This window comes from Diabrotica virgifera, chromosome 1, assembly GCF_917563875.1.
Source record: "Diabrotica virgifera virgifera chromosome 1, PGI_DIABVI_V3a".
Lineage (NCBI taxonomy): Eukaryota > Metazoa > Arthropoda > Insecta > Coleoptera > Chrysomelidae > Diabrotica > Diabrotica virgifera.
Window position 1 is genome coordinate 108,798,314 of NC_065443.1, and position 25,303 is coordinate 108,823,616.

Here is a 25,303-nt window from a genome sequence, read left to right on the forward strand (position 1 = left end):
TTTCGAGGTCGCTGAATCTGAATATATGAAGTTTATTTTTATCTAGAGTTGGTGGAACATGCCCAAATATCAAATTTTATGCAAAAATGAGAAAAATCTATTTTGATGATTTTTCAACTTTAGCTCGCTGTGTCTTTGGTCGCTGTAAATATTTACTTTTGACAATTTTACTGTGTCATTTTTGATGTATTTAGATAACAAGAGCTTTGTCTAAAATGTTTAAACAAATTAAAAGAGAAGTTGTTAATGTTTAAACATTTTGTCGTCAGATTTCGATAGTTTCATGTTTTCTTAAAAAATGAAAATTTTAAGTCAAAATATGCAATAGGAAAAAAGTTATGTGACTTTTTAGACGAGCGGCACACCCCAAAAACTGCTTATTTCTCGAGTTACTGTGTGGTATGATGACGACGTTGTGGTGAATGGCTAATTTTGGTCATACTGTATGTTTTTGATGGTGCTGAATACGACAATTAGGTTAATTTTGAATTTTACGTGGGGGAACATTGGCAAAATCGCAATTTTGCCCTAAAAATAAAAAGAAAATGAAATCACATTTTTCTGCGTTTAACTCGCTACAACGCTGTTCTATTTTAATATTTTTTTCTGAAATTTTTATAGTACATTATATTTATTACCTTTCTGAAGACAATGCTGTTTCAATCTTTCTGTCTTATTGTAATAAAAGTTATGAATTGTTTAAAGTAAAAGTTGCAGATTCCTGAATTGCAAAGATTAATCGCAAACGTTGAGTGACAAAATTTGAAATTTACCTTTCTAATTAAATTTATGTTAAAATATAGTGTACAAAGAATAAAATGTTTATAGAAAAAAAAATGGCGCAACTTTTAGTTTTAAGAAAAACGTAATTTAATTTTTTTTTATTTTTAAGGTAAAATTGCGATTTTGACAATGTTCCCCCAGTTAAACTTCAAAATAAACCTCATTTTCTTTTTCAGCACCATCAAAAACATAAAGTAAGACCAAAATTAGCTATTCACCACACCGTGGTCAGTATCTCGAGAAATAAGCGTTTTTTTGGAGGAGTGCCACTCGTCTACAAAGTCACATAACTTTTTTCCTATTTCATATTTTGACTTAAAATTTTCCACAAAACTTTTTCATGAATTATATTATTATATTGATGTGTTGGTTAAAATTATAAACTAAAAAGTTTGTCACTCAACTTTTTTAAGTAAACATGAAACTAACGAAATCTGACGACAAAATGTTTAAAAATGAACAACTCCTCTTTTAATTTGTTTCAACATCTCGGATAAATCTCATTGTTATCTAAATACTTCAAAGATATCACAGTAAAATTTTCAAAAGAAAATATTTACAGCGACCAAAGATACAGCGATGTAAATATGAAAAATCATCAAAATTGATTTTTCGCATTTTTGCATAAAATTTGATTTTTGAACATGCTCCACCAATTCTAGATAAAAATAATCTTCATATTCAGATTCAGCGATCTCGAAAATATAAAGAATGACAAAAATTTTCCATTCACCTGTCATGGTCGCTTTTCGATTTCTAAGCCTCAAATTAGGGGTGTGCCGCTAGCCTATAATATTCGGGCGGTACTTCGAAGATCTCTGTTGGAGCATAGTTGTAAAACTCGGCCCTCTAGCTCTATCGCAGTACGAACATTTAACATTTTTGCTGAACGGCGTTTTGAGTAACTTTCTTGAATTAAAGTTATTGTCCTAGCAATTTGAATCTCTGTGAGATACACTCAGCGCCTTCGGGGTGCTTCGGGGCCTTCCAAGCACATAAAAATCCATCATTAATTATTAGCAACTTTAACGTAATTATGACAGAAATTCAATAACGGAATAAATATAATTTCAAAATGTTATTATGTTTTATATTTTCATTTCATACAAGAAAAACGAAGATAAGAAACTTGCTTTCTCTTTCATTTATAAAAACTATATGTGGAATCTATAGGAATAAAAGGTAGGTTTCGAACATCTAGTTTATTAAATCTGGCCCAAGTATACTTTCGCTAACTTAGGGGTATTATCATCAGGGGTATTTCGTCAAATTAGGAAGATATTCCAGCAAAGTGTAACCTTGGCAAGACACTTTAAAAATTTGAAACTAATAAATACATATGAAGACCACAGGAAAATAACTTGATAAGTCACATTTTTGGTTTTGTTCAGGAGAACATTTTTAAAGTTTAGAACTCTGTGATTATGTTAAAATACATCTTACAATTAATTAGTAATACAAAGAAAAGAAAAATTTGATATATTGGTTGTTGGCTTACGTTTTAGTTTCTTTAAGTTTTTATTCGTCTACATGGACTTAACAAGTTTTTGCCCTGTACCTAAAGAAGGACTTACCAATTTCTTTTCCTATAAAATCATTGGCTATCTATTTTTTGTCAAAAATAAAACAGAAATAGAGCAAATATATTTTTACTGCAAAAAGTATCAACTGAAACATTGTCGTAAAAAACATTTTACAATACAGGGTGGGCCAAAGAAAACAGTCCACCTCTATATTTGGCAGTAGTTATTAGATTTTAAGGAAATGCCCAAACATATCGATTTTTATTTTTATATTTCAATTTTTTGGCCTATATTTCATACTAGTTACGTCATCCATCTGACCGCGATGACTTAATAGATGATTTTTTTAAATGGGAATAGGGGTCGTGTTGTAGCTCATTTGAAAGGGTGTTCAATTCTCTATTCAGTAATATAAACATTAATATAATTATTTATACAGGGTGACCAAAAAATTTTTTTTGAATTATTAAATTGACGCAAAAAGAAGAATGTATGTAATTTATTTAACTCAAAATTGTACTGTTGTAAGAAAATTGAAAGAAATGTTTAGTTCTTTGGAGTTTGAACATTTAATTTAAGCGAAAAGCAATGTTTATTTGCTAAATAAACACTTTTTTCTATTTTCTGACAGCAACAGAATGTATTTTGAGTTAAATAAATTACATACATTCTTCTTTTTGCGTCAATTCATTTAATTTTCAAATTATTTTTTGACCACCCTGTATACATAATAATAATAATAATAAAACACAGAAACCGTAGAAATCAGGTTACCCAATGTCGCATGCCATGTTACAGACTACTAGGAGTACCTGGACTTATCAACAATTAGGTCATTTATTGTTCTTTCATTTTGACTTGCTAAGATGTAGCATAATTTTTATTTAATTATTTTTTATCTGTTTGTCCTTTGTCCAGTGTATGTTATATGTATTTATTAGTTTCAAGTTTTTAAAATTTCTTGCACTTTGCTGGGATATCTTCATGATACAATAACTAAAGATATGACATGGAGTCGGTGGGCAGGGCCTACGTAGCTACGTCTCTCTGTGAGTAGAGCAGCATTAAATTCAGTGTGGTCGTATAGTAAATGGTGTTTATTTTTTTGTTTAAGGTGAATTTTACTTATAATTTGTTAAACTTTTATTAAAATTGAGGTGCGCCGTGTTTGGTTGTAATGTGGATAATCAATCACAAGGTTTCGATACGAATATCAAGTTTTTTAGTTTCCCAAAAGACAAAAAAGTGCGTTGTGTGTGAAAACAATTATGTAAACGTAAACGTGCAGGCAATTTTAACGTTAACAATGCTCGTATCTGTTCAACACATTGTAACAGCGACGATTATGAACGCAATCTGAAACACGAGCTGCTTGGATATTCTCCTAAAAAATTTCAATGCCTTAAAAAAAAAGCTAGCCAAAGCAGGAAAAGGCAAAGTGGATTCTGGTATAGAGCAACTAACTATTTTTAATGGGAAATAAGCCACAATTTTACTAAAAAATGATTTTATTAACGTTTCGAAGTCCAAATCGGATGCCGTTGTCAAAATACAAAAAATATTAATGAATTAAACAAAAATGTTGTTGCTTAGTAAAAATTCTTCTAATAATTTATTTAATCTGACTCATTTATATCGGCAATTCAGACATATATGGCGAGCATATATAAGACCTAATACTTACGATGTCATGATAGTATTACGAGGTTTTTTCCTGGTTTTCACTCGTGATTTTCTATGGAATCTCTAATGTGGTTGTATTTTTAAAGACAGATCACATGCTATGATTTTTTTTTTGACGGATATTCTTGAGTTGGGGTTGATTTCATGTAATCGAATGAACAATTGGCAATATCATTTTAAAGTCTTATACTTTAAAATGTATAATATATTATGTCTGAATTGCCGATATAAATGAGTCAGATTAAATAAATTATTAGAAGAATTTTTTACTAAGCAACAACATTTTTGTTTAATTCATTAATATTTTTTGCATTTTGAGAACGGCATCCGATTTGGACGTCGAAACGTTAATAAAATCATTTTTTTTGGTAAAATTGTGGCTTATTTCCCATTAAAAATAGTTAATTACAAAAATGCCACATTATAATGTGGCATGAAAATAGCTTCAGAACAACAGTAGAGAGCAACGCTGTGTATTATACAGTATAATATATACCTAATGAGACGTATCTTGCCTAATAATAAAAAATCATGTTTGTAATTGATTTCTATTATTAGATTATATTCTCAATAATTATATTTAATCATACTAAACAAAACAGCACTTCTCGAAAATTTCACAACTGATATTAAAGCTAAAATCCCCAAATCATAATGGCAATGCATTCGAAATGTAAAGGATCTACTCACAACGTGACGTCATGCGCGACCTGAACAAAATTAGGAACGCTGCGTGTCGTATCTTGGGTTATTGTATCATGGGATATCTTCCTAATTTGACGAAATGCCCCTGATGATGCTAAGTTAGCGAAAGTATACTTAAGCCAGATTTAATAAACTAGATGCTCGAAACCTGCCTTTTATTCCTACAGATTCCATATATTCGAGCATTCAACCTACTCCATTCTAATATACTAATTCCATTTTAAAACTATATGTGTCTACTGGGTGGACGTACATATTTAAGTTCCTACCTAATGCAATAAATAATTTACATTGAATTAAGTTAGTGGCTCCTTTTTGGTTTTGATCGGTGTACAATAAAAGCTGTGACTACCACAAAAAATCATTTAAATAGTTTATAAAGAATTAATATCTGTTTCCCTGAAATAAGATCTGTCTCGATGAATTAATACGTTATAAGGATTTTTACCTATGACTGGTTTGACTAATTGAAAATTAAAAAGGGGTAGTTCCCTGGATTGGCTGTATACCTTATAGTTAAACAAACTGGAACATGAAGTAAAAACCACTTCTATGTAAAAGGTATATTTACTAAAAATTTTTAGAATCCCAATGGATTCAATAAAATGAGTTCATCAGAACGTTTTCAAACCTATCGGTCTATCATCAGTGAATCTAAAATCAAATAAGTAATCCCACTATTAAAATTGAAAAGATGGTTGAAATTGTGAAAGTTAAAAAATGTGGTTATGATTACTTACTTGAATACTTGCAAAATAGCCCCAGAACCAAACAATGGTTGTGATTATAAATAAATCTACATTATGTTGAAATAAATTTAAAATGGCTAAACGCCGATGTTCAGGGATTAAACCTCTGGGAACAGTCAGTATCACAGTTAAACTCAGTCATTCTTTAATCAAATTATAACAATATTCATTCTCTTAATTTTGTTTTATTAATTCTATTTTATTCATTACACCTATTGTTTTCTATACTAATTAAATTTTAGTTTGTATCAACTGGGCAACCTATTATCCTACAATTATTTATTATCAATTTTACATATTCACCAGTTTGTCACAAGAATTTTCTCAATTTCATAAAAATTGTTCCATAATAATTGCATTCCTGAATTATACTTTCTACTATCAGATTGACTATATCTTAACTCTAATCTATTTAAGTTTTTTAATTTTCACCTACATCCAAATAATAATTTCCCTTCTACCTATACAACCATCAATACACATACTGGGGACATATAAATTTCTTGAAATAATAATATCCCTTTTCAAAATTTAAAACTTCTTCTATATCACCACTTATTTAATTTTATTTCTGTCATTACTACTAATCAGCTCACTTTTTATTTAATTTTTTTATTTGATACAGTCAATTTGTAGTTACCTACAGTTAAAATAATTTTTATTTTGTAAAACACATTTTCTTTTAATTTTAAAAAACAATAGATTTAATTAACAGACATTTTCAGATATTAGAATCTATACCAGATCTTCGTCTTGGATCATGACTTTGTTTTTAAATTTCCTTGAAAATCGACTACCTTCTTCCTCAACTGTCAATGTCACATCAAGCATTTCCTTACATAGCTTTGACACTTAGTAGTCATCGTTGACCGAAGATGGTTGATTGGGTCCTCGGGTAGAGTTTCACCATGTTCCCAGAGGTTTAATCCCTGAACATCGGCGTTTAGCCATTTTAAATTTATTTCAACATAATGTAGATTTATTTATAATCACAACCATTGTTTGGTTCTGGGGCTATTTTGCAAGTATTCAAGTAAGTAATCATAACCACATTTTTTAACTTTCACAATTTCAACCATCTTTTCAATTTTAATAGTGGGATTACTTATTTGATTTTAGATTCACTGATGATGGACCGATAGGTTTGAAAACGTTCTGATGAACTCATTTTATTGAATCCATTGGGATTCTAAAAATTTTTAGTAAATATACCTTTTACATAGAAGTGGTTTTTACTTCATGTTCCAGTTTGTTTAATTGAAAATTGTTTGTCCAATAGATTAATTACTACTTAAAATTGAACCTACCTCCAGAATATACTCCCAAAGATCCAGGTTCCCCTTTGTTATAAGTAGTATTGACCGTATCACCTTTTTCCTTATCATCACAATTATAAGTTTTGTTACCTTCTTTGCAATAAGTAGCATCTTTTGAAACCACTCTAGTTTGATCAATATCACAAGCTTCATCCACTTCTTGACCTTCAATAAACAAAAGACTTCTCGGCTCCGAAGAAAAACTGTCAAACAGATTTTCCGGATGTTGATTTTGGTGATCTAGAGTAGACCCTAAGAAATTGTCCCAGGTTTCTAAAGAATAATTCAGATCTTTATTATCAGGTACGTAATCGCCCAAACTTTCTTCAAACTTCACACTAGAAAATTTGTGCTCCATGGACTTTTTATTGAAAGGAGTACTGCACGTGAAGAGGTTAGAATGCGTCAAGGAATTTGGCATGGCTTCTTCTTGGTTTAAACTCAAGTCGAAATTTACAACTGGATCTATATCACTAACATCAAGAGATTCATTCTTTTCTACGCATTTGTTGACGTCTTTGATCTCATGAGCACATTTACTAGAAACCTCCTGAAGAGACTGGGCTATTATTTCTTCGATAATAGTCACTATATTGTCTTCTATTAACTTTTTATTCAATATTAAATTGTTTTCATAATTTTCGGTAATTACTTTTCGTGTTTCATTTTCTTTCTCAGTATTTCTTTCTGTTTCGGTTATTGATGAGGTGCCTAAAAATTAAAAACAGAGTTATTGTACATAGTAGACAGGTTTGAGTTTATTTTAACAGCCTACCTAACTGATATACAGGAGCAGATATATTAAGGGGATTTCAGGTTCAGGGGGACCACCATTGCAAATTAGAAATATCTGGATGGAGTCTTGGAAGTTTTACAGATAAGTATATGGAGTTGGTAGATGCGTAAAAAAGGAGTACAAGAGAGAAGGTGGATACAAAGACAGGTTGGATAAGGTCGAACGAAGCGTGGTGTTTTGTGTAACAGAAAGATTCCAATAAAACTAAAGAGAAAATTCTATAAAATTGCCATAAGACCAGCAGTGATGTACGGAACTGAAGTTAACGAGTTGAAAAGAAACTGAAACAACGAATTCATGTGGTGAAAATGACAATACTTAGAAGGATGAATGGAGTAACAAAAAGTGATAAAATTAAGAATAAGTATATTAAGGGTGGCACCAATTAATGCCAAAATTGGAGAGCGTAGGTTAAGATGGTTAGGGCATGCTCAACGTCGAGACGGAAATCACCCAATACGAAGACTTGCTGATTTGCAAGTTATTTTTTATGCGCGTTCTCTTACAAAAAGTTCCCAAATAACGTTTATGTTTCATCGACTTCGAGAAGGCATTCGATCAAGTACAATACGATAAACTTTTCGATTGAACGTGACCACTACTATATAAGACTGGTAAAATACTTACTATTATAATCAAGTAGCCCCTATCCAGATTGGAGATAGTTGCACTGAAAAACTACCCATTAAACGTGCAGTACGACAGGGTTGTATATGTATATCGAGAAGTAATCAACAATATCAGATACGCTGACGATACAGCAGTTCTACAGATAAGTATATTAGTGCAGTAACTGAAGGTTTTCACCTCCATCGATTTTCATGAAAATTGGTGAGTAGTTAGAAAATACCTCAAGGAACAAAGGTTACATGATGCCAACTTGCGCTTTTTGCCCTGGGGTGGATGCCACCCCTTCTCGGGGGTGAAAATTATTTTATTAAAAATAATAACATAAATCGATAGAGGGGCAAATTATAAGCAAAGTTTGTTATACAAAGTTATTAATTTAAATTGATACTTTTTGAGTTATTAAAGAAAAAAGATTTTATTTTTCTTAAAAAAACTGCATGTTTTAAAGCTGTTTTTCACGTATAACTCAAAAACTATCAGCTTTTACAAAAAAGTTCTTATTACCAAAATTGAAAATATGTAATAAAAAACTAAAGAACTAAACGAATGAGTTATGGGTAATTGGATGTATATTTTTTTCGACGAGTACTCAAATCTAAATATTCAAGCTTAAATAACGGGAAAACGATGCATGTTATAAAATATACCTACTAAGCACTTGTCAAAGTAATTCGGAATACCTATCAAATGAGCTCCAGAAGAATTTTATAAAATATACCTACTAAGCACTTGTCAAAGTACTTCGGAATACCTATCAAATGAGCTCCAGAAGAAGTTAATAGCATCAAAATTAAGCAAGTTATGATGAAAATAAGAGAACCCTTTCGATTTTTTTAGGAAAAAGTTAAAAATAAAACATACGCCATTTCCTCAAATTTATTGTAATTCTTACAAGAGTTTCTTTATATTAGCATAAGTAATGATATCAACAATTTTGACCAGTTTAGAAGGCATATTTTTGAAAAAGAGATATAATTTAAAAAAATCAGAATTTTTAAAATTATCGTTGTTTTCATTTTCTTTTGATAATAACTCCAAAAATACTCAACATACCTAAAAATGATATATTTTTTCTCTGTCAAATATTTTACCTGTACTATTTCTGTAGGGTTAAAATATAACCGAGATAGAAACGTTTAAAGCAAAAATTTTGCTGCGAGAATCATATAAACGGGGTCATGTAAAATTTTAGTTTTAGAAAAGTGGGAGGTTTAAAAGATTAAGTTAAACGTGGTTTAATAGGCCTTGGAATTAACTTTCCAATGGTTTTTACTTGAACCTGATATCGTAAAAATTAACGGAGTTATTTTTTGAAAAAAATTTTAAAAGATGAATTTTGAAAAACTTTTGAAGCATAAATTTTAATGCTATTAACTTCTTCGGTGGGTCATTTGATAGATATTTCTAAACGCTTTGAGAAATGTTTAATAAGCTTATGTTCTAAAATGCATCGTTTTCCCGTTATTCAAGCTTGAATACTTAGATCTGGGTACTGGCCGAAACAATATATACATTCAATTAACTATAACTCACTTAAAGTTAACACTAAAAGGGTTTTTCTAGTAATAGTCCATTCTTTCACGGTTTTTGCTCTAAATTTTAAAGAACCGCTTGGATTGACATGCAATTTGGCATGCGTATAGCTTACATGTCAAAGAAAAAAAGTGATATTGTGCCGATGTGTGCTCTTGCCCTGGGGGTGATTTTCACCCCCTCTTGGGGGTGAAAAAATATATGTCCAAAATAAGTCCGGAAATGGATAAACTAACTAATTTTAAGTAACTTTTGTTCTATAGAGCATTTTCGCCAAGTCAACACTTTTCGAGTTATTTGCGAGTGAATATGTTCATTTTTCAACAAAATAACCACATTTTTAGAAGGGTTTTCGCAAATAACTCAAAAAGTATGTATTTGGTCGAAAAAAACGTTCTTGGTAAAAATATATCCTATAAAAAAGTAAAAAAAATGGTGTACGCGTTAGGTCTCTGGAGTCTAGAACTAGAGTTATAGCCAATGAAAAATAGATTCATATTCACCAAATTTCAAATAGAATATTTCGACGTGAAATATCGAAAAAATTAAGCACTTTTTGGGGAAAACCCATTTTAACTTTTTAAAAGTATTTAAAAAAAGCTTTATTTCTGTTTTTACAAAAAGTTTGTAACATTAAATTTAAGCAAGTTACGCTCAAAATAAAGTTGGTCCCTTTTGTTTTTGCAAAAAAAAATCGGGAAGACCAACCCCTAATTAGCAACTTAAATGAAATTAATCGTTACCGCTCCACAAATTATTTTACTTATGTTGTGTTTATATGATCTGTAAGTTTCATCGATTCAAAGTGCTTATTTTTGAAAAATATTTGGTTTCAAAGTAAAATTTTTAAAAAGTTAAATTTTGAAAAATATGCTTTTTTTCGAAATAACAATTGTTAGAGATACCAAAAATCTCTAAAAACAAAAAAAGTCAGATTTGCTTTTCTGATTATCATGTATTTTTTTGTTTTTCTGTTAGACAAAAATTGATTAAGATTTGGTGTCTCTAAATTTGCATACATTCGTGATCAGTGACTCGTTCAACCCCTTTTAACTACAGCCCTTTCAATAGTAAGGACTTTGAACCGATGAAACTTACAGATCATATAAACAATATATACACGAGTCAAGAAACTTGTGAAGTCGTAACGATTAAGTTCATTTAAGATACTAAATAGGGGGTGATTTTCTCGATTTTTTTACCAAAACCAAAAGGGATTAACTTTATTTTGAGCGTAACTTGTTTAAATTTGATGCTAGAAATTTTTTTTATAAAACAAAAATGAAGCTTTTTTTAAACACTTTAAATAAGTTGTAATGAGTTTTCCCCGAAATGTGCCTCATTTTTGGTTATTTCACGTTAAAATATTCCATTTGGAATTTGACGAATATGAACCTATTTTTCATTAGCTATAAATCTCGTTAAAATATTCCATTTGGAATTTGACGAATATGAACCTATTTTTCATTAGCTATAACTCTGCTTCTACTAGGTGTAGAGACGTGATGTATACACCATTTTTTAAAATTTTTTACAGGCTATATTTTTGCTAAGAATGTTTTTCCGACAAAATACTTACTATTTGAGTTATTTGCGAAAAACCGTCTAAAAGCGTGGTTATTTTGTTGAAAAAATGAACATATTCACTGCCAAATAACTCGAAAAGTATTGAATTAGTGAAAAAACTCTATGGAACAAAAGTTACTTAAAATTAGCCAGTTTATCCATTTCCTGACTTTCTTTGGACGAATATTTTTTCACCCCCAAGAGGGGGTGAAAACCACCCCCAGGGCAAAAGCACATATCGGAGCACAATATCACTTTTTTTCTTTGACTTGTTAGCTATGTCACAGCATAATAAACGAAACCAGCAAGGACACTCCCTGATGCCGCCTTTGAAGTTGAAAAGTACAGGGTCGCCATTTTTCGCGTAGTACATCTCAGTGGTGATGTGATGTGTTGGTTCATCAGTGTTGCCGATGTCACCAACTTTATTACCCGTAAGAGATTATTTTTGAATAATTTCTGGAATTTATGCAAAAGATTAACAATACAATCGCCATTCATCGTCAATATTTTGTGTTATGTCCCAATTATTGACATAATTCCCACACGCATACGTATAAAATTATGTTAAAAAATATGAATGTCATAAAAGTTAAGTAAATCTGATAATTATGTACAAATCGGCAACACTGTCGATTTTTTACATTGTCTGGTACTACGCACAAAATGGCCGACGATTTGCGCAGTAATAGTGCGCGAACTTTTCCCGCCTACTAGTGTGTCACTGCTGTTGCGTTTTCTATGCTGTGGCTATGTGTATGCCAAATTTCATGTCAATCCAAGCGGTTCTTTAAAATTTAGAGGTTTTGCAATATTTTACCGTTAAAGAACGGACTATAAGGAGATTATTTTATTTTTTATTATCTTCAATTTTGGGAATAATAACTTTTTTCTACGACCGTTTAATAATATACTCATTATTCGCTATTTTTTAATAGATAATAACACCCATTACTTTACCCGTGAGTAATAATTCATTACTCACGGGCTGAAGTTACTCGCGGGTCATTACTCACGGGTTGAAGTTAAATTCAAGTGGTGCATGGCACTTTTAATATACCTATTAGCAAATAAAATTACTTAAACTTGTTTATTTAATAAAATAATCATTGTAATTTATATGAACAATTAAATTTGAAAAATATTTAAAGGATTTTTAACTTTAACAATGGGTTAGTATACTTTTTACGTTTAAATTTAAAAAATTTGACATTTTAAGATTGACATTATTAAAAGGTAAACAATAAAAAATCGGTATTAATTTCGTAAAAGGGCTTACGGATATGAAATTCATATCAATGAATTCTGTTTTAGTTACTGTTCATTGACAACTGTTTGATTGTTTCATAAGCTCAACCGCTCAACGAGTGTAATTCTAACAGTGTTGCCATAGTTATATAAAATATATTTTCTTATGAAAAATAAAATATTTCGTTTTAAATAATGTTAGTAGTTGATAATTATATTTTTCTACTAATCCAAATAAAAAAGGTCGTAGAAAAAGTATAATATTCTACTTGCATGTAATGGCTATTACTCACTCTGATGAATTACGACACTCGCCAACGGCTCGTGTCGCAAACTTTATCATCGTGAATAATAGCAATAGTATTATTACATTACATGCTCGTTGAATAATATACTATTTTGTAAAAGCTTATAGTTTTTGAGTTACTTATGAAAAATCGGTTAAAAACATGCATTTTTCTCAAGAAAAATTGAAATTTTTGTAATAACTCAAAAAGTATTCATTTAAATTAATAACCTTATATAACAAATTTTGCTTATAATTTGTCCCTCTATCGAATTGTGGGGTTACTTTTAATAAAATAATTTTCACCCCCCGAGAGGGGGTGGCATCCACTCCCAGGGTAAAAGCGCAAGTTGGCACCATGCCACCTTTGTTCCTTAAGATGTCCTCTAACCACTCACCAATTATTCTCATGCAAATCGATGGAGGTTCAACGAAATCGGAGGTAATAGCTCATATCCACCTTCAGTGACTGCACTATATGGAGAAAACTGCAGAAAATTTACAAGATATCCAGACATTAGTAAATCTAGTCAGTGAAGTTATCGGAGAAATCTTAAAATTAACATTTCAAAGACAAAGTGGATGGCAATTGGAAAGATTAACATATATCAAGGTCTGCTTTCTGTTAATAAGAGAGGAAATAGAACGTGTAAACCAGCACGTGTTGGCAGCTGGTTCATGGGCGCTCATACCCATGGGAAGGGGGGCCGTGGGCCCCCCTAGCTTTTCGGGTGCTGTTAACTATATATGGTTATCCAAAGTATACAAAATATAATGTGCAAAATCTTCACGTCTGGCTCCCCCCTGAAAATTTTTATATGGGCGCCCGTGAGCTGGTTAAATATAAATTGTGACTCAGATGAAGAGATAGTACCAGGATTGAAATATCACGTAAGACTTTTGTGGCTTGGAAACCAGTTTTATGTAACAGATACCTGGCGATGCATATTCTCAATGTCTTAAAGTCCGGAGATGTTATGTGTGGTAGATCTTATTATAGAGGCATGGACGTTAAAAATCATGATGCTTAACAAATTATACGCATACTTCCAATGAAAAGGTTCTTAAAATGATGAATTCAGAACGTCTTCTCATAAACATCATAAAGATGAGAAAACCAGAATAATTTCGGCCATATAATTAAAGGACCTAAATACCATCTACTACTCCGTATAATACAAGGAAACGTGGAGGCGTGGAGGGAAGGAGATTGAGAGGATTGGTCGAAAGAAACTTTCATGGTAGCGTAATATTGTTTTCAACCAATTTTGAAAAAATGTGAGAACTTCGAATTATCCACGTCCGTCTGTCAGTGTCTGTCTGTAATCACAACTCCTCCGTCAATATACCAGCTAGAATGACAAATGAGGTGTCAACTGAAAGTTTATAATCCAAGGATGGTACTAAAGGTGAGATATTTGACCTAGGCTGTCTGTCCGTCGGTCTATCCGATTGCGAATGTAACTCCTTCGTCATTATACCAGGTAGAATGGCAAATGATGTGTCAAATGAAAGCTTATAATCCAAGGACGGTACGAAAGATGAGAAATTTGACATAGGCTGTCTGTACGTCGGTCCGTCCTACCGCGAATATAACTCCTCCGTGATTATACCAGGTAGAATGACAAATGAGGTGTCAAATGAAAGCATATAATCCAAAGATGGTACTAAAGGTGAGATATTTGACCTAGGCTGTCTGTCCGTCCGTCCGTCCGACCGCGAATATAACTCATCCGTCAATATACCAGGTAGAATGACAAATGAGGTGTCAAATGAAAGCTTATAATGCAAGGATGGTACTAAATGTGAGAAATTTGGCCTATGCTGTCTGTCCGTCCGACTGCGAATATAACTCCTCCGTCATTTTACCAGGTAGAATGACAAATGAGGTGTCAAATGAAAGCTTATAATGCAAGGATGGTACTAAATGTGAGAAGTTTGACCTAGGCTGTCTGTCCGTCTGTCTGTCCGACTGCGAATATAACTCCTCCGTCACTATACCAGGTAGAATAACAATTGAGGTGTCGAATGAAAGCTTATAATCCAAGGATGGTACTAAATGTGCGAAATTTGACCTAGGATTTCCGGTTTTAGAAATGCGACCAGAAGTACTATTTTAAAGTCACCGAAATAGTACACGTGATATATTATTCGACGCTACTTCGCAAGAAGAGAACAATAAATATATACTTCCGGTTTCATGACTCTCTGTTCATCTGTCTTTCCGTCCGCGAATACAACTCCTCCATTATTAATACAGATAGAATGACAATGTCGAATGTCGAATGAAAGCTTATAACCCAAGGATGGTATTAAAGATGAAAAATTTGACATCGGACTTCCGGTTTTAGAGTTGCAACCGTATGAACTGTTCTAAAGGCACCGAAATAGTATAAGCGATATATCATTCGACGTGTCTTAGCAAGATGAGAAAAAATTTTGGTTTTGGTTTTTATATCATTTCCGCTTAAAAAGTTCAAACCAGAAGTGCCGTTATAGTCACAGAAATAGTACATGTATCAATCGAAGCGTATTGAAAAGTTGAGTTTTAATCTTTAGTTTTTGTTTTGAAGTCATTTCTGTTTAAACAATGATGACCCAAAGTTTAGTCAAAATAACTCAGAATTAGTAAAATCGTATATCGATCGACGCAAAGTTACACGAAGCGTTCAAATATCGACTTCCAGTTTTACTTTCCATTACTTTGGGTGAAAACCTAGGACTTACGAAGTCCAATTACTTGTTAGACAATGGTGTAGTTCCATGAAGATTAAGAAAACTGAAGACATTTGTATTAAATGGACAAAGCAGTCCATTACATTAGAAGATGGGGTAGAAATTAAACATTGTGATGAATAACAAGTACTTGGGCATGAACATAACTCAAGATGGAAAACTCGATGCTGCTATAAAAGACAGAAACATACAGGGTAGAAAAGCCATATCCATGATGAACGGCATTCTGTGGGACCAAACAATATCTAAAGCGTAAAGCGAACAAACAGCTCGTATACAATACTATCCTTAAAATGTAATCACATATGGCAGTGAAGTTTGGCCAATGAAACAAAGAACAGAGAAAATGTATCTAGGAACAAAAATGGACTTATGGAGAAGAGCAGCAAGCAAATCAAGAAGAGATCGGATACCAAATGAGAGAATACGACAAATAATGGGAGACACGAAGGCCAAGTGGGGAGGGAATTGAAAAAGAACTAGTGGAAAAAGAAATTCCTTCAGGTCTATGATTAAGCAGAGAAGAATGGCGGTTAGGTGTCGGAAGGCGTCGGAGAATGCTGTAAACCGATAATAAACTTACGTGCATAGAAATCGGCCCACTTAAAAATTTGGTCATTTTTGATGTCTCATATTTCCTAACCCTGTTGCCCGATTTAAGTGATTTTTTGAACATGTTATAGCCTGATTCTTTAAAAATACCACTGAAATAATATTGTTGCTAAACAGGTAAATTTTCATTGTATACCGGGTGTACCAATCAAACTGTGTTTTTTTTCTCAAAGTTCGCATCACCCTGTGGAATATTCTAGCATTTATAAAATACTGAAATTAAAACCCAACTCTAGCCTCAGATTTTCTTAACATTATGTTTTTTGATTCATTCGTTTATGTTGGGTAATAAAAAAGTTAGGTACTTTAACAACTAGACATGTTCTTCATCAATACACGGTGTTTTTAAATACGTGCGACAAACTTTAAGGGGTAATTCTGCATGAAAAATAATGACAGTTGGCTTTATAAACGTATGTCCGCAAATGTTTCGTTTCCGAGATACGGGATGTTGATTTTTTTTCTTACAAAATGACGATTTATTTATTGCTTTAAAACCAGTCGAGATATGCAAATGAAATTTGGTAGGTTTTAAGAGATAGTTATTGCGTATTTTTTTTATATAAAATTAAAAATTTTATATTCACCATTAGAGTGCATACGGGCATACGGGTAATACGATCGGTCATATTACACGTATGCGCGCTAATAGTGAATATTAAATTGTTAATTGTATGTCAAAAAATGTGCAATAACTACGTCTTAAAACCCACCAAATTCCATTGGCATATCTCAAGCGGTTTGAAAGCAATAAAATAAATCGTCAGTTTCTAAGAAAAAATTCAACATTCCGTATCTCGGAAACGAAACATTTGCGGACATGCGTTTATAAAGCCAACTGTCATTATTTTTTCATGCAGAATTATCCCTTAAAGTTTGTTGCACTTATTTAGAAACACCGTGTATCGATGAAGAACATGTTTAGTTGTTAAAGTACCTAACTTTTTTATTGTTAAACATAAACGAATAAATCAAAAAACAGAATGTTAAGAAAACCTGAGGCTATAGTTGGGTTTTAATTTCAGTAATTTATAAATGCTAGAATATTCCACAGGTTGATGCGAACTTTGAGAAAAAAACACAGTTTGATTGGTACACCCGGTATACAATGAAAATTTACCTGTTAAGCAACAATATTATTACAGTGGTATTGTTAAAGAATCAGGCTATAACATGTTCAAAAAATCACTTAAATCGACCAACAGGTTTAGGAAATATGAGACATCAAAATGACCAAATTTTTAAGTGAGCCGATTTTTATGCACGTAAGTTTAGTACTGGTGTGGTTCCACATTGAAAAATGATTTCGCACAGCAGCCGCTAGAGACAGTTTTTAGGAAATTGTAAACATGATGATGGCCAAGGTCTGAATATTGACATGGCACCTAAAGAAGAAGATTTACTGATCCCGTATATCTATTAAAAACTTACCTATGTCACTGTTTGAATCATCTTGTAAATTCGAAAGAACGCTGTTTTCCACTTTAACGTCAAAATTGAAAGTCTCACACACACTCTCGTTAGGTACCACCGAATCCAAGCCTCGCACGACATCAAAAGTCAAATTCTCATCTATATTATCACAAGTTTCAGATCCCTCATTCGCTTTAATTACATTTTTACAGTCTACTTCTCTCATCTCCACATCAGGTATATCCAATCGACCATCCTCTCGTCCTCCATCAGTTACATTTGAGTTTATATGTCCATATGCATTAATATCTTCTGTATGTTCGTCTGTTTGTAAGACACCATTAACGTCTGTTTTATTCACATTCTTCAATGTTTCTGAGTCTGTAGTTGTATCTAAAGAAGTAATAGGTGAATCTACCCACCTACTTAATTGTTGAAACTGTTGTATTTCTTTTAAACTCAAGTTTGCTTCTGCTGCGTCTTCTTTTGAAATTTCAGCTAAATTTGACGTTTTAGGTTCTTTAATTTCTTGATCTACATCTGATTCACGTGTATTGTCGAGTATTTCCGGTACGGAAAAATTTATATCTAATACATTCGCAGCTTCTGCTACCTCCACATGGTTAGTACTTGCAAGCTTTTCGGTTCCTCTATAACTTGTTGATGGTTCTGCTTGTCGAGGAACAACTCCGATAAGATCTAGTGTATTTGATTGATTAGACGGTTGGTTTCTTCTTGGAGAATGGTCTATTTCCCAAGATTTTGGTTTTGATTGACATATAATATCTGGAACAGACTTCTCTGACTGTACCAACTCTTTGATTAAATCAGGATTAACTTCCATAGAAGTAAAATTTCCTTGTACATTTTGAATTCCTATGTCTGGTTGTAACATACAGTTAACCGAATGGTTTCCACTTGCACCAGCTTCTTCGGATTCTTGATTCAAATCAGAACTACTTGCGGTGCTTAAACCGGAATCAACTTTGTGTATTTCTTTTAACCTCTCAAGTTTGCTTATTTCTTGGTTTAATTCAGAGTTAATTTCGCTTAATTTATCAACCTCTCGCCATTCTGGCTTCAGTTGTGAGTTGACGTCCAAGATGTTGCCTAATTTTGTATTTACACGAATGGGACTGTAATTATCTACGGTAACGTTGTATATGTTGAAAATTTGATTGGCGGGTTTAAGCTCCGACGAGCTGTTTAGTTCTTGTATCAGCCGCGAGGGAGATGCGGCTACTTCACTGTTTCTAAAACTACTTTGACTAACGTTATCAGGTACAAAAGGCAGACTATCACGACGCTCTTCTTGTAATTTTCTTAGCTCCTCTTTGAACGTATCTTGCACGCTTAGAAGGTTACCTAAAAATAAAATAATTTATTAATAACTCAAAAATGGTAATAAAGCAATTGGCAATTGACTTACAACTTTCGGTTCTAGGGTTGTAACCGAAAGTATTACAGAAGTTATTACAGAATGGGGCATCTACTATGTGCTTATGTATTTCGAATTCAACGAATTTCTCATCAGAGCACCGGTGTAGAAGCACTGAACTGAACTGGAATCAAATATTTTCATCCTTTCGTTGTAACTATTAAAATAATTACAAAATATGCAACTAGCACCGTCTATGAATCGTAAGTCAAAATGAGGCAGGAACTAAAATTTTTAAGATGGAAAAATACAACAGAACAGAGTGGTGAAATACTCAACAAGGGAATCAATAATTGCATTCACGACCTATCGTTCAGCATAATAATAATAATCTTTAGCAAACTAGTTCCTTTTATACCCACAAAAGTGAATAAAAATATAAACTAAAAATAAAGATGATTCATATTTGATTACATGTACGTATTTCGAATACTATGTACGTATTTCGAATTCAACTTATTCTCATCAGAAAGGATCTACACAGGTACTCCGATGAGAATAATTTGAATTCAAAATACGTATCAGCACATCATAGGCGCCCTATTCTGCAATCAAATCTGAATCATCTTTACTTTTAGTTTACATTTTTATTCATTTAGTGTGATTTACAAAAACAAAGTATTTAAAAAATTGGAAAAATCCTTTGTAAAAGGTATAAAATTTTTATTAAAATCCCTTTAAAGGGCTACATTACAACAAAACGTTTTCGATTTTTATAAAAAATCATCATCAATGTTAGATCTAAAAATAAGTATAACCGATTTAATGAATGTAATGTTGGTATTTAAATTTTGACTAAGGTTAGAGCAAGTTGGTTATTCTTATAAACTGGATGCTAGCTGAGCCACCAAAGAAAATTATTCGGGTAAAAACCCTTTAAATATAACATAGATGCGTTAAAAGTGCATACTTTAATAAAATGCCTTATGATGGTCACATGGCAACTAGGATAATGCCCTAAGGTAATGTAATGAATTTCCCAACACGTGGGATCCAAATTGAGTTGTTTACATTCCAATGACTTAATGGCAACCAGGCAACTAAATGCAAAATGAGTGATGTTTCTGAAAGGTGTCAAAGGACAAACTGACAACGTGACGTAGAAGTTACCCTGTATTACCACAGCCAACCAGTTGTAATGAAAGATTTAAAAAAAAAATTCAACAGTCATAACAAGTATTTAAAATTTTACTATTAATTTTGTGCTAATGTATCAATACATTAATAGAAATTTGCTGTAAATACTCCATATGGTAGAAAATGTCTGATATAATACATAAATACAATATAGTTTAAATATAGAAAATACGAAGAAATGTTAAGGCTGACAACCGAAGTGTGACGTCACGACTGTCATTATTTTTTTTATTATTTAGCTAATGCCTCGACAACTAATGACCATTGGCATGGTAGGTACGATAAATTTTTACAGTTAGGTACCTAGTGTCATGTGTAGTGTGTGTGTTGAGTAAGTGTCTTGTTACTTTGCAAAGTCGACGTCATTGTCTTTGCAAAGAGACGCTAATTGTATCCGAACGTCTGCGGTCCCTCCGGTGAGTACAGATCCCACAAGGACAGAAACTATTTTCATTTATTAATTTATAATAAACGAAAAATTTCTGACCCTGGTGAGATTCGAACTCACGACCTTTCGGATTTTTCGATCCAAAGGTAGGCGCTCTTACCACTGAGCCACGGAGGGGGTGTAATATTATTATTTTGTAAACAAAGGTTAAAAAGCCAGGATTTGCCTAACCTCGAGTCTTTTCATAAAAACCACCCTAATTCGGTCTTAAATTTCTATGAAATATAGTTTTTCAGTGATATTCCCAGGCAAAGGTTAGGAACTTTTGTAAACCATTTGTTCCGTGGTGCGGGTTAACGGAATCAATTAAAAATAAATGTAAACAACGAACAGTAATATTTATTTTATTTTTGGTTAAAAGGTGTGCTTATTCATCTCGTAAGAGGGTTGTTTATTGTTTTAGGGCAGCGAGGGTGCGTCTGAACTGCGTGCCTGCCGTGACGATACTGCCGAGACCACAACACTATTATCATCATGTTTGCGGTTTTAAAATATGGCTAGAAAAGGCAATAAATTACTACATCTGGCGTTTTAAAAGCTCAGAACCTTTCTGTAGTTTTAAGAAACGTCCTCGAATGCATTTCCAAAAGTGCGTTATGACATAAGGTCTGAAAGGTAATTAATTTATGGGGAATTCAGTTTGTTAAACTGAACACACCAAAAAGATATGGTTAGGGATACATTTCGTTTCGAAAAACTTAACGGTCCTTTTTAGCATCTGGTGTGTATATTAAATGTGAATTTTATATGACCCATATTATTTCGTTTTGAGAAAAGTTATTAAAAAATAAAATTAGCAAAAATAGTAATTAAAGCGTGTCGCCACACATTGCATTTTGTATAATAAAAATGGTAATGTGCTTTGTACCGGATTGTAAATATTATAGTGAAAGAGGGATATGCAGATTCTTTATGATTCCAAAGTATCTGGTTCAAAAGAAGAGGTGGATTACATTAATAAGGTAAGAAAATATAGTGAAGAAAATGAACTGAATTTATCGCCCGTGGGGGACGCAGAGACATGTTAAGGGTAGACCGGGCTAGTCATATGCCACTCAAGGTGTAACGCCGTAACGGTGTAAGAATACCATCAGGGCCAGCCCTGTCTCTCGTAAGAGGCGAGAAATGGGCCAGAACGAAAGGTGCTTAGGCCGTCGTTTGAGGTGTCGAGTTCGTAGAAACGAGTGCAGGGCGCGATCCACTTGCTGCTTGCAGTAAGGGTAACGTGGCCGTCGTTTGAGGTGTCGCCAGGCCGGAGGGGCCTGATAGTATCCGAGACGAGCCATTAGTCGCACTGACCAACGGTCTACGTACTTAGTATCCGAGACGAGCCTGACGGGGGACCACTCTACTTTCGTTCTGTATAACCTCGCCAATGGTTAGGCGCAGTCCGGGGACGACAAACCCTACTGTGACTTTCGGTTAGGCAAACAGCAAACCCTGGAGGCGCGGGTAAGGCGTCTTAGCATACCCTGCGACTCTCAGGTTAGGCGACATGCAAACCCCACTGACGCTTATAGGTTAGGTCACATGTTCTTAAACGCTGGATCCAAGGGCCAGCGTGGGCACAGCAAACCCAGAAGCGTGGAGAGAGTGGTACAGGAGTAGGCTCCTGGAACGTTTATCCTGTCAAACGTGCTATGCTGGTGGACCATTCCACCAAGATGTCGACCTGTTCTGCCTGGATAGGACCTCGTCTAGTAGCGACACAGGTACTACAGGGAAGGGGAGCCCCACGTGTTCGGCCAGCGTGCCCCTTCACTGGAGACGGACTCGTAGGGGCAGTAGTCTTGCTTGATAGGACAGTTTCTTCTCCTGATGCGGAGACACTCTCGGCGCGCACCTTCCTCCCAAATGGTTGTTTGCTGAAGACTCCGTATCGGGGAGACCCCAGACTTCACCACCTGGGGGGGGGGATGTCTCGTTATCCATTTGTGTTGACACGACATCCTTAGTAGGGCAGGGGGTTGATGGGTCTCCTTGGCTTCCATCGACTTCTAATCCCACACTGACGCGCAAGTGCGTCCTTCCAACGAAGGACGCGTGCGACGGTGCCGCTCATAGACCGGAAGATCGTCTATACATAGTCCATAGTTCCTCCTGGAAAGGCCATCCAAGGCGTAGCGCCGCACTCCAATTCCTGCCACTTGAAGCACTTGCCACGGCATTTAGCGTTGAGGAATGGTGTAACGGGACATCCGGGGAGGAGTGGTCGGTATTGCGGGCAAGTTGCGAGTACGGGAGGAGGCCGCATCTGTCTCCACAAAGACTTTCGAACGTTTACGGGGGTCCTTACGGGATCAAAAGCCTCTTTTGGTTTTGGGGGGGATTACCATCCCAACCAAGCCCCCCTGGTGCGGTCGTAACTATGACTCTCTTATGGTGCCGATGGTATCGAGGTGTAACGCCGACATAGGATTGAGTGGTCTAACCATCTTTGTCTGTCGTCTGTCACATGCGCCGGATCGTTTGGTTAAAAGAGATAGATAGACCACCGACCGACTGTTTCCATGCTGTTTCCACGTTACGTTTTTTTGGTGAGTATGCATTGTCTACGCTTAATATGTCAATAGGGGACGGCTTACAAATTATGCCACCATGAGAAGCACTGTCGACATGTCATATCCCCTCCATGTCAACGCTGCCAGCGGATTGAACAATCATATCAAGTACATATTTTGGATTTGCTGCCTTTTTCTATAAATAACAAACGAGAGAGATAGATTATTAAGTGTTGTCTACTAAGCAAAAACGTTATCCAAGACATACGCAGTTACATATTTATAATTGACAGAGAGAGACGGCGGTACAATTGTTCAACGTAGTTATATTAATTTAGTACAAAATTTAAACTCACACTTGACTATTTCTGTACTTCTAACGCCATTCTTAGAAAAACATTCAACATCAATAGAGATAATGCTTGTATAAACTACTATTCGAGTAATCGTGCTGGTCAACTATAATCTGACAGATTAAATTTCTGTCACTCTGACAGTGAAACTGGGTTAGGTTCGGTAGAGTTTATAAATTTTAATAATCAGGCCTATTTACTTGAATAAACTCAGTTCTTTTAAAAGCTACTTTGATATTATATTGTATTTTTGATTTGGTAAGTATTTATTTAATTAAAATAAGTCAATAAAATTTGTAAGTAATCATCTGTCAATATGGTTAACTTCTGTCTATGAGTTTGCCAAACGTGTACATATTACTCTGACTTTCAATCATAGTGTATAAAATTAGAGATTAGTATATTTTTACGAATGTACATTAATTTCCAGATAATGTCTGGAAAATTATCTGGATACCAAAATGATCTGAATTCATTAAGTTTACTTTCATTTAAGTCACTTAATGCAGCTGATATAAACGACATTTTTTAAATTCCTGTTACTATTTACGTCCGGCAACTTTAACATGGAGAAATTCATAATACTTACTATATTTGTTTACTTATTTTTGTATTATTAATCTATATCAAATAATGAATTTCGGTAGTAAAAGTAACATTTATTACCAATAAATATATAGGTATTATCAGAAAAAGAATAACATCACAAAAAATTTTTGACACATTTACGTAGCGAAAAATTGTACGGTGGGGTAGTAGTAACATCCGTTTTTTTACAGTATTAACTTAGTTTAGACGTTGTTTTGACTAGAAATTTTTGATTTGATTCGTATGCATATCATCGATGACGCATGGGTATTCTTTCATTTTTCCTACTGTATATTAATTTATAGTAAAATGTTACGAAAGCAATGAATGTAGCTGTTTTTTTTTTTGGTTAGTGGTTTGAATCATAGTGATTAATCAATGTGATGATCAATAGTTATATTATAGTAAATATTGTGACTTACCTTCACTTCCAAAAGTGAGACTGGTATTCTCCAAGTGATTACCCCCGTCCAAACCGGCTAACCTAACATTTTTGTAATTGACTCTATACTCTAAACTCTGCAATGGGGTTTCGGATTCTGATTCTGAATAATCCACGTGCGTTAGTACCATAAGATCGGCCACCGATCGGGATTTCTGTCTAACTTTCTCGGTATACGCTCCCCGTTCGACTTTCAGTTTCCAATTTTCTTCTTCTGTTTCGCTACCACTGCTCGTTCTTTGAAATATGTCGTATCGGTTCATAGATTTTGATTGTTCGTTTGTACTATTGTCCATATCGCCAAAATCTACAAAATAACAGTAAATTTATTATAATTATTATTCTTATTAAATAACTTGATTAAAAAGGCAACTAAAAAATTTAACAATACAAAAGTAATCGCATTAATATGTCTAAAACATCAGAATAATGGAAAATAGTATTTTTAACAGCTCATAAATAAAAAACTTCATGATCTCAAAGAAAGAGAAAACCTAACAGCAGATCCACATATTATGCAATGTTCAAGAACTAAAGAAATAAACAATCATGATCAATGGCGTCACATCTCTTAATGAGCGAAAGACAAATTCTCCAGTCGACCCTGTCTCTGGCTACTCTTCTCTATGCTGTAATTCCAACAGATTTTAGATCATCATTCTAATGGTAGGGGAGCCCAAGCGGGGATTTTTGAAGTTACTCGAGCGCGTCAGATTATTACATGGGGAGAAACCTTTACCCTGAAAATGTACCTGTACCACATATTGGCTCTTAATGCAGGAGAGTTCGTTAAGGAGGGCGGGGGGGGGGGGGGGCG

General features: G+C 33.7%; 1 protein-coding gene across 3 annotated transcripts in view; it reads right to left on the reverse strand.

Moving 5' to 3' along the window:
• The window catches only part of LOC114326950 (uncharacterized), a 308,181-nt gene that overhangs the window by 58,698 nt on the left and 224,180 nt on the right, over positions 1 to 25,303 (reverse strand). For all 3 annotated transcript variants that reach the window (XM_050658485.1, XM_028275433.2, XM_050658477.1), the window contains 3 exons: positions 24,467 to 24,793; positions 17,598 to 18,944; positions 6,751 to 7,470 (listed from right to left, as the gene is read on the reverse strand). In XM_050658485.1, coding sequence (XP_050514442.1) covers positions 6,751 to 7,470; positions 17,598 to 18,944; positions 24,467 to 24,793 — 2,394 coding nt within the window. The remainder of the gene's footprint in view (positions 1 to 6,750; positions 7,471 to 17,597; positions 18,945 to 24,466; positions 24,794 to 25,303) is intronic.